This window comes from Triticum urartu, chromosome 7, assembly GCF_003073215.2.
Source record: "Triticum urartu cultivar G1812 chromosome 7, Tu2.1, whole genome shotgun sequence".
In the NCBI taxonomy this organism is placed as follows: domain Eukaryota; kingdom Viridiplantae; phylum Streptophyta; class Magnoliopsida; order Poales; family Poaceae; genus Triticum; species Triticum urartu.
In genome coordinates, this window is record NC_053028.1 from 504418382 (window position 1) to 504428794 (window position 10413).

Here is a 10413-nt window from a genome sequence, read left to right on the forward strand (position 1 = left end):
CCACAACAATTGTATGGTACTAGGGCAACATATCTCGTTCTGGGGCTGTGACATTTGAATCTGTTTGTTTGGTTATTACTCTACTACATCTATGGTGATGAACTTGGAGAGGATCCACAAGCCAATGTTCCCTCACCAGTCACCAGCAGCTGGGGATGCAAATCAGACTGGACATTGCGATGCTATGCTTCATTTGTTTGCCTCTTCGACTAGTGTCAATGTCATGGCCCAGAGGTTCTTTGCTTGATTGATAACTTCACCCCGTGATTTGTATATAACTGAGCCAAAGTACAAGCACGCAAAAGTACAATGAGGTGCATGTGTCATAGCCTTCAAACGGTTGAGTTGTGAATTGCTCTTTCTTGTGCCTTGTTCTTCACACCTGTTAGGCACCGCTTTTTCTTTGCGTATGTTCCCCTTCTTTCGGAGATGCGAGTTAGGTTGTTGTTGTTCTCTATTGCTGCTTGCAATGGCTTTACTTGTTACCAGATCGGGCATTCTCGTGTAAAGTTTGAAGGACAGCACTACAAATCTGACGTCAGATTTTTTTACCATGGCAAATCGGACGTCTTTTATGGCAATTTGTTTTTGCCAAGGATGTTCAAGTTTAGTTGGCAAGCATGTCAAATCCAGCTCATTTCGATTTTCCATGCTTAAAAATATGGTGTCAGATTTTTAGCATTACGGAAGTTTGAGTCAGTTTACAGTGAAATCTTTGGCGAAACACAAGAAGATCTGGATGCTCCTTTCATCCTCTGAAGTGGTACTGGCTATGGTTTTGGCATCTTTGTTTCATTTCAATTTTCAAGTGACATGACAGGTCCTCTAGCGGAATCCACAGCTGGTGGCTTTGGTTCCTCATCTTTTGTGAGATCAATCATGAGGAAGATGTACTAGATCAGTAGTGCTATCATCCAGATGAGGGGCACTAAACCTGCCTTTTGGGAAAGGGAAGACGCTAATCCGGTTGTGCTAATCCTGCTGCCGTTTGATGCTGGAGTCGGCAGGCATCATCTTGCAACGGTGGATCCAGCGAGCACTCCCTATCCTACTCCCCTGCCGACCATGGCCCAGCACCTCGTGACCATCTCTCAACGGAGCCCGTCCCTTGAAAGTTGTTGATCCTTGTGGCTGTCAGACAACTCATGGAGGCTGTAAAAGAGTAGGCAGACCGGTGTTCTAATCACGCCATCTTAACGCAAATCTCATTGCTGCTTGGGGGCTGTGCACAAAAAGCAGCGCTCCTTCATTCTCTCTCTCTCTCTCTCTGATCTTTACCTTTTCCTTTCGTCGCCTTCTTTAGCTTTATCTCTCTAGAATTTGCTCGATGAGGTAATCTGCCCTTACCCTTTTTAGGGAAGCCATGCAAATTGGCCCGGAATGAAAATGATATCGAGTGACCCCCACATATAATTTTGTTTCTGCAGTTGTATACATGTACATACTCTTCAGGTTTACTCGTTTTTGCACTGAAGTTATACTAAAACAGCGACAACAAATATGGATCAGAGAGAGTAGTCGATCCACCAACCGCCATGGCATTCATCATGTCTAAGGGTTCGTTTTTCCTCACAGATCAGGTAAGCACTAGCGAGGACATCTTTCACATAAATAAAGCAATAAATAAACTACAGAAAAATATAGTGCGTTTGATGCGGGCATGCGAGCCATCGCGTGCCGAAGCGAACATGTGAGCTGCGAGCTGCCGCGTTAGACTTTCGGCCAACAAAACTAGATCCGTACAAACAGATTAGGGCAACTTGAAGACGCATCATCAAATGGACAACATCAAATATATACGGACATGTCAGGACATGTTCGCAGATAGCGGGTGGAGCGCAAGGCATCCAATCGAAATAATCAAACGGACACCGAATTTTCATTGATTTCGAAATATTTTTTAGGTAACAAGAGAACCCTAACAAAAAACAATAAAAACCCTACTCTACTCCTCTCGTTAGAGGTGAGGTCGACAGTCCGTGCGGGATGAACCGGCCTCTTATCATTGGCAGTCAGCACGAACGAGGGGGAGCTAACGATAAATGTCTCTTTGGCATTGTCGCGGTGGTACTCCGACGCATCGCCGTCCTCCACCTCTGGCCCATCGAAGAGCCGGTTGCGCTCTTTCTCATTGATGTGGAGCTGCCAATGCAAGCACCGCCCAATTCACGTCGACAAAGCCTCGGATCCACCAGAGCCATTGCCGCGATAGCAGCGTCAGGTGGCCCCTCCGCCTCCAGCTGCTCCTCTGCAATCGATGCTCCTCCGGGAGCGACATATTATACTGCTGCTCTGCATGTAGCAGTCTGAACACGGACATTGAATGCTAATCCACGGGCGCCTGCTACTCCTCTGTTCGCACCATTTGTATGCTCCACCTGCAACAAGATGAACCCGGTCACTGGCGGCTCCTCCACCGGCACGAGCGCCTTCCATCGCGACTTCGGTCATGACCATGGGATCATCATTCTCCTCCTCCTCCTCTGAGCTCACTCCGTAGAACATGGAGGTTGGCCCACCATAATGCGGGCCAGCCGTGAGGTAGATCTCTACGATGATTTCCATGTGGCACCCTGGCGAGAGCTGCCCCCACCACGAATGAGCGTTTTCCAGCCATTGCTACCACTGGCGGACGAGGATGCGAAGGGGCTTGGACAAGGTGAGAAGGGGTGGTTTGGCGGCAACTCGGGCGGTGGGTGAAGGGCTCCGAGGGGTAGGGTATTGGGGCATGGCCGGCCGGCTTAAATAGCTAGGCAGAGCGACAGGTTGGATGGAGAGCTCCGGAGTAGGCTTCCCGAGTTCCACGCCGGCCACGTTCGCTCTGAATGCATAGAGGGTTCTCGAGACGGGGAGAGGGGTTTTGGATGGGTCCGTGCTGTCAGAGTTGGATGTCCGGACTCACTAAATCTCCCTCCAGGATTGATGGTGGTTTGCAAGATTTTGGACATCATGGGTCCGTGTTGTCAGAGTTCAACATGCTGAATGTCTGGACTCCTAAATCTCCCCCAAGGCTGATGCTGGTTTATAAGATTTCGGACATCTAAACCGATATAAACATTTTATTTAACTATCACTGGATGGGTAAAAGTGTCCGGACGAGAAGCCATTGGATGGGTAAGTGTTCGGGCTGGAAAGTCCAAACATTTGTGGTTGATTTGATGATCGGACTTGCTCTTGTCTTTGGCCCAAGCAGTCCAGGCATTTGCGGTCGATTTGATGAACTAGAGCAGCCCTTAACAAACGGTCCAAACATTTGTGGTCAATTCGGTAATCCATATTAGAGTTGCCCTTAACCGGACCATAAATATCATGATAAGTATCCAAAGATTCATATTGAACTTCAATCAAAGCTTCTCTTGACCCAATGACACGTTGATCGAGGTTCCACCATAGCCATAAGGGACTATTAAACTGATTAGTTTTTTTTTGTCTATAAGCTCCCGGTGCATCATAAGAACTAGAAAAATAGGGTTCTGGTTGAATAGAGTGGGCATTCAGTGTTTCCATTCAGATCAAACATCGGTTCTGTTTAGATACTCTAACTTAGCTAGCTAGAGGTTAAAGTTAGTTTTCAACTCATGACTAACCAACTCTAACCAAACAGGTGTTTGGATGACAATATTAGATTGACAATAAATGCACTAGAAAAACTAGGTCCAATTAGTATCTCGTGGGTGGGATAGTTTTTTGGGTGGGTTAAATGCAACTAGCTTAAAATAAGCCTAATGTTTGGATACTTTAGGGCTATTTGAGCCCAAACTAGCTGAAACTAACTCTAACCCATAGATCCAAACAGGGCCATCATAGCAAAAAACCAACAAAATGATGTCAGGCAATTTTACGTATGTTTTAGATTTTTACATCTAACAATAAGTCATTTTAAGCTTCATCAGCAACAAATGCAAGAGTAGCATTCACAACATCCAGTAAATAAGGGGGAAAAGACGAGGACACCAATCAGGTCAAGCAACGGAACAACTTTAGTTTCAGTTCCCATCTCTATTAATTTGTTGGATGGGTGCACCCATAGACCCATAGAGGCCTTCTGCCATCACTTCACAATATGACACTTGAATTCAGTCAGGTAGGTGGACAGTACAATCCCATATAGCAGCAGCAGAACAGGAACAAAGATACATTAGGTGTAACAAGCGAAGATGGCTCCAACATCATCCTCCACCTAGGCTCACAAGGTCAGCCCATTGCATACTTCTGGGTCCAGCTCCTCGCTGTGGACTCATACTTCGCACGATCACTCTTGTACATGTGTGCAATCTCCGGAACCAACGGGTCGTCGGGGTTCGGGTCTGTTAGTAGAGAGCAGATTGAAAGGAGCACCTGGAAATAGGGGCTTGTCAGGTAAACGTGCAACTGGAGAACAAATGCTGCAAGGTGGGCGTTTAACTTTGACATGCTTTGTCTAAGCTATAAGAATTAAAACTGCTGGAGCTCCAGCTCAATGACAGGTATCGCTCTTGGTTGGCATGACCAGGTTTGTTACAAAACCATGAAAAGAAGAATCACGTCACCTTTGAAACTGTCAATGCAGGGCTCCATTGTTCCTTCAAGATATCAAGGCAGATGCTCCCATTGCTGTTGATATTTGGGTGGAAAACCTTTGTTTTAAATGCAACCTGCAAAATTATTTCCATAAGTGCCTATTCGGTTTGAAGGATTTTCATAGGAAACACATAGGAACAAGGATCCCGAAGGAAATTTCCTATAGATGCATTCGGTTTGTAGGAAATGTGTATAGGAATTTCGTAGGAATACTATTCATTTCCTGTGTTTTTGGAGGAAATTACACATCCACTCAAAGCTCATTTTGCGCGTAGGAACGAGGCGAGCCAATTCCTTAGGGTGGCAAGTGCCATCCTATAAAATTCCTATACTAGTCCTAATTCCTACGTTATGAAATCCTTCAAACCGAATGAGCCCTAAGAATTTAGCTAGATGACTTTGGAGCTCAAGATAAGTATTCCAGATTTACACGAATTGTTAAAAGAAATTTGGCAAGCTTAATACTCCAGTTAGACCATTGCTACTGCACAAATACTTTATCCTGACAAAGAACATTAACATGGAACAGAAAAACAACATAAGTGACAAGCAGGAGAGGTATTCCTGGTTATGTAACATGCATCTGAATTCCCATTCTAGAGCAGTTATGTCCTAGCTGGCAGCTTCTCTAATGATCTCAATAAATAAATTAGATCATCACCATTATGGAATAATCATCCACAGTACAAGCCAAGGCCTTGAATTGTGACAAGACTAATTAAGCATGCATTGACAAAAATTCAGCAAGCTTAATACTCCAGTTAGTACTATGTTTTGGTATACAGGTTCAGTAAGATGCAAACAGAAAAGGGAGGTGCTAAAAGATGAACCATTCATCTGTCTCTGGCCTAAGCAACTTTACATTTTACCAGGCTGACAGACTAATTAAGCATGCATTGGCAAATATGAGGGGAATTTCTGCACGACGCTGGCAAGGAAGTTTCTTATATCAGGGCTTTGGGAAAGCTCAGAGAGGTACAGAATTGAGAAGGCACTCTTGTATCCTCCTAGGAATGATTTCAGAACATTGCATGCACTGGAAGTGATATTGACTACATACCTTCGGTGGTTTGAATGGGTAGTCTGGGGGGAAGTGAATAGTAACCAAAAATACACCACCAGCATATGGGCTTTCCGATGGGCCCATGATCGTTGCTTGCCAGTGGAACATATCTTCTGCCACAGGGCCTGTTCAGTGAAACCATATGTTTTAGTCACTCATTGGAGCCTCAATTTGAATTGCCATAATGTGATACTTCAAAAAAAAGCATGGTAACAACACATTATTACTAGCAATAGCAGCCTACCACAGAAGTACTTCCCAGGTTAGAATGTTTTAAGAATATTCAGGGGTACCCCACGCATTCACGCAAGAACTATTTACTACAGATAGCCCCAATGTTTATGTTTTCATTCCATCAAGATGTAATGATGTAATGATTGACTACTTGTTCAAGATGGTAACTACTATGTTAAACCAGAAGTCCAGATGCTGTAAGAATGAGTAACTGTCGATCATATCAGGAAGTCCTCATCATTTTTAGTGTCTATGCAGCTAGAAGAAATTTTGCCAACAAATCGGTAGCCAAGTATGATACTTCGATAACAGTATGGTAACAACACATTATCTTAGCAAACTACCACGGAAGTACTTCCAAGGTTAAGACGTTCAGGAATGCTTGACTACAACCATGCGTATTCATGGGTGCCCCACAGGCTAACATGTTATGGAATGCTGGACTAAAACTTTTCATATTAATGGGTACCCCACGCATCCACGTCCAAGCATATGTAAAAATGTAATTACTGATTACGTGTTCAAAAGGGGGAAGTACTATGTTAAACCGGGAGCACAGATACGAAAGAAATGAAGGCGAGCATGACTATTTGCAGTAGGTGTTTGGTCCATTGCCACAGTTTTTCTTGCAGGAACAGTACAACTACCATTTTATGTGTGCCAGTAGGCTAACTGTATCGGCTCAGGATGACCAGCGACCAGTTGGTCCACAACGGTTTGCCCTCCCTTTGAGATCCTTACTGGTTACCGCAATTTCTCCCGGCTATACACAGAAATTTCCAAAAGCGCTCGATTCCCCGGGACTACAGTTCTAGCAAATAAGTAGATCCTCTCAATTAATCGACATACATATATCTAGCAACGAGGCCACGGAAACGACAAATCATCACACATGCATCTGTCACCGAGGGATCTTCCATGAAAGTGGCAGTAAATAAGTAGAGCTAGCTGGCAATAAATAAGTAGATCTGGCGGCGAAAATTACCGGCGCTGCAGGAGGTGGGGGGATCCCTCTGCAGGTCCTTGAGCTCCTTGAGGATCCGCTTGGACGCCATGGGGACGGAGACGGGGCCGGGGCCGGCCGGCTAAAATCAGGCAGCGGAGCTGGCTCCGATTCCAATCGAAATCGAGAGGAGGGAGGAAGTGGGGCGGAGTGGGGAATAGATCGACGGGGAGCGCGTATAAGTAGTCGGGGAGGGGTGGCGTGCGTAGTGGGGAGGAGATTGGGTTGGGTTGGGGCGGAGGATGGTCACGGCACGCAGGGCGGTCTCCGGAAGCTTCCGGCCTGGGTGGAGCACGCGGTATTGCGTACTGGCGGCCAGGCCGCACTGCTGGCTACGGTGGCCGGGTGCGCGGTCGGTCGCGTTAGACGGACGCGGGGAGGGTGCGGGGAAACGGGTCGGCGACGCGTTTGGTTCTCCTTCTTTTCTCTTGCTTTTCCCCTGGGACCGGCCTCTTTTTTTCTTGCTCTAGCAATGGGTAGGCTATGGGTGGAAACAACTCTCTTCTGCCCAACGTTGCCACAGGCCAACAAATGAACTTGTAAATAATGCTTATTTTTCTCCTCACAAATGAGCATATTGCATGCGATGTTCAACCAAAACACAAATACAAGCATCTTCTTCTCTATATTCTTAGAAACACCACACAACCCTCTAGCCGCTCTTTCTCGTTGAACACGTCGTCCATCACCTTCTCTCGTCATTCACCTCTAAATCTATTGCCCATTGAATCTGCATGTAGCTTCCATGTCATTGTTGAATGCCCTGTCACGTCACTTTCTTTCCGATCTATTCCTAATCTGAGGAAGCTAAATCTAGCTGATTGCCCGTGTGTTGCTATGGAATCATAAACTTATCTATTGAAACATATATCAAAATATCATTATATGTAGTGTGCATATCACATGCTTATGACTATGTTGTGACCTGGTGACGCCTCTTGAGGCGGGATTGTGCGCGTTAATCAAGTTACCATATTTGTTAATGTAACTATGACAATAGGCTTAGTTTAGGCAAAAAGACAGACAACCTAAATGATACATCAATAATTAAAGTACATGTAAACTTTCAATTGGCAAACATAGTAAATCTAATTTTTAGCGTGGGAAACCTAGAAAGACAGTATGAGCACATTGACATATATCAGAAATAAACTCACAACGGATATCCGTCTCGCATCTTAATACCGGTGTTACAAAATCATATGTTCATATGAGGAGAAGCAAACTTAAGGATTTTTCACTACTTGATTGTGGATACTATATTCATCTACAAACAGGTAACATGCAACAGCTGACCATTGGACTAAGAAAGAGTAGTTTCAATGTGATTAACCATGCTCGATCATGTTCATTGCTGGACATAAATGATACAACATGTACATGTGATCTTCAGGTTGCTTCGATGTGCAAGACAAAAGGAACTGGCCATCTTCTAAAGAGATGTTTAGTTAGTGTGGCACCATTCAGTCCTGGATCAAGATGGAGCAGCAAGCAAGTACAACAAGATAAATCGTCAATGTTCTGATGTGCGAGCAATGGGATCAAGCTGAGGAGACAAGCTATCTGATTTGCCGACACCGACCATGAGCTCACCCAGCCAAGCCCATGTGCAGAGGGCCAGCAGTCAGTCTAAGCCATAAGGCCAAAGAGCTATATAGAGCCCTTACCTCGAGTGGAGCAATGAAGAAGCAAGTAAAAATAAGGAAGAGGGGATAGGGGAAATGTAATACTGTTTTGTTATAGCAAGATCATCAGATCATGGGTGAATCGATCGATCATCAATAAGTTCTTATCGGCCAACGGAAAGCGTTGTAAATGATATGAAAATAACTAAAAAAGTTAACTAAATCAAAGCATCCGAAGGACAACCGATTTGGAAAACAAATCTCATGGCAAATGATATGAAAATAACTAAACAAAGGCAATTCAACAGATGTACTGAAACAAATGGGATGGACGTATCCAGGTACTTTACAGTATCAATTGTGAAAAATCCAAATCCACGAGGCCTCCTGATATGCATATCCCTCATAATAACAAAATCAGTTATAACTCTAATTTTTTAAAATGCTGGTGAATGGCACACAAACAAATGAGTCTGTGAAGCATCAGTAACAAGTCCCTATTTTTGAAGATGCTTGGTGAATTTGTTTGCACACAAAGATCCATTTTTAGATAAAGCTATGTACATAAAGAAATGGGGCATGAGAAGGCTAGCCTAGAGAAGTGCATTCCACATGCAAGTATTCATAGAACATGTACCTGGACAACTATGTAGATCAAGGTATATTCTTGTGTAATGATGAAGTTGAATCCTGACCCAATTGACAATTAACCGGAGACACCTTGATGTCAAGGTGGTAGCAACAGCAGCACCTATAGGAAGAACACATAAGGATCATACATCAATTGGAAAAATATTCAGCGAACAGTAAAGAACAGGGTGATAGCGACAACAACACCTACAGGAAGAACACATATACGGGCAAAATGAAGCAAGGGATAATACGTTTCCACTCTCACACATGGTTTGAGCAAAATTTGTGAGCAAGGATGGGGGTTCGAAACAAATAGATTGGCCAGATTCGACCTCACCATCTCTTCTTGCTTGGCGTTGGCAGCGCGTGAGACGAAGTGGATGTCCATGTAGATGAGGAGTGAAGAAATGCTTTTCCCCAGCAAATTGTCATGTTAAGATGCAGTGAAATAACTTTAGGAGGATCATACTCCTACTCTCAGCATGTTAAGATATGCCGAAATATCTAACAACAATGGTACAAACAAAAAAGTTCAAAGGGTAGAGTTGTTGTTGTCTTCCAATTTCCAAAATCAGAGAACTACAACAACACAATCGGTATAATTGACAAATACTCAAACAATTAGTAGCTCCAATCTAGAAGATGAAGAAGAAAGGCAAAGGTACAACAACTACCTGAGGTAACCAGTCTTGTGTAAACCAAAATTCAGCATCGAACAAGGCATGTGAAACTATCAAACGATTGTTTAATGCAACTCACTAACTGTATAATACAGTGCAAGCCCACCCTTATGTCCAAAACCTGCACTTGATAGCTTGGTGATTATTAAACTGAAACTTGAACAAGTGATGCTAATTGATTGATGAGAGCAACATAGATAACATTTAGTGACGAGAGCGACAGGCAGAGCTAGGATCAGTGAAGTTAATTACCTTTCCGCGGTCTTCGTATATGTAGTCTAGCCCCTTGTAGAAGGGTGGGTGCCCCACTGACAGGTACTAAAATTAACAACCACACACGGTCATTAGCTCATCGCTAGTCGCTAGTACAACCTGAAGGAAATATGCCCTAGAGGCAATAATAAAGTTGTTATTTATATTTCCTTATATCATGATAAATGTTTATTATTCATGCTAGAATTGTATTAACCGGAAACTTAGTACATGTGTGAATACATAGACAAACAGAGTGTCACTAGTATGCCTCTACTTGACTAGCTCGTTAATCAAAGATGGTTAAATTTCCTAGCCATAGACAAAGAGTTGTCATTTGATAAGCGGGATCACATCATTAGA

The 10413-nt window shown here is 43.8% G+C and overlaps 1 protein-coding gene across 1 annotated transcript; it reads right to left on the minus strand.

The window, feature by feature from the left end:
* Window positions 1–3962: 3962 nt before the first annotated feature.
* Window positions 3963–7137, minus strand: LOC125525945 (ubiquitin-conjugating enzyme E2 28). The gene is made up of 4 exons (XM_048690946.1): window positions 6843–7137; window positions 5621–5748; window positions 4530–4634; window positions 3963–4338 (listed from the first exon to the last, which is right to left on the minus strand). Exons 1-4 carry the CDS (start codon window positions 6910–6912, stop codon window positions 4195–4197), a joined length of 447 nt encoding a protein of 148 aa, XP_048546903.1. The 5' UTR covers window positions 6913–7137; the 3' UTR covers window positions 3963–4194.
* Window positions 7138–10413: the final 3276 nt, after the last annotated feature.

Coding starts and splice junctions, on each gene's coding strand:
- LOC125525945 (XM_048690946.1), bottom strand. CDS start 6,912: ATGGCGTCCAAGCGGATCCTCAAGGAGCTCAAGGACCTGCAGAGGGAT. Junction 5,749..6,842: donor CCCCACCTCCTGCAGCGCCG/GTAATTTTCGCC, acceptor TTCACTGAACAG/GCCCTGTGGCAGAAGATATG. Junction 4,635..5,620: donor ACCCATTCAAACCACCGAAG/GTATGTAGTCAA, acceptor ATAATTTTGCAG/GTTGCATTTAAAACAAAGGT.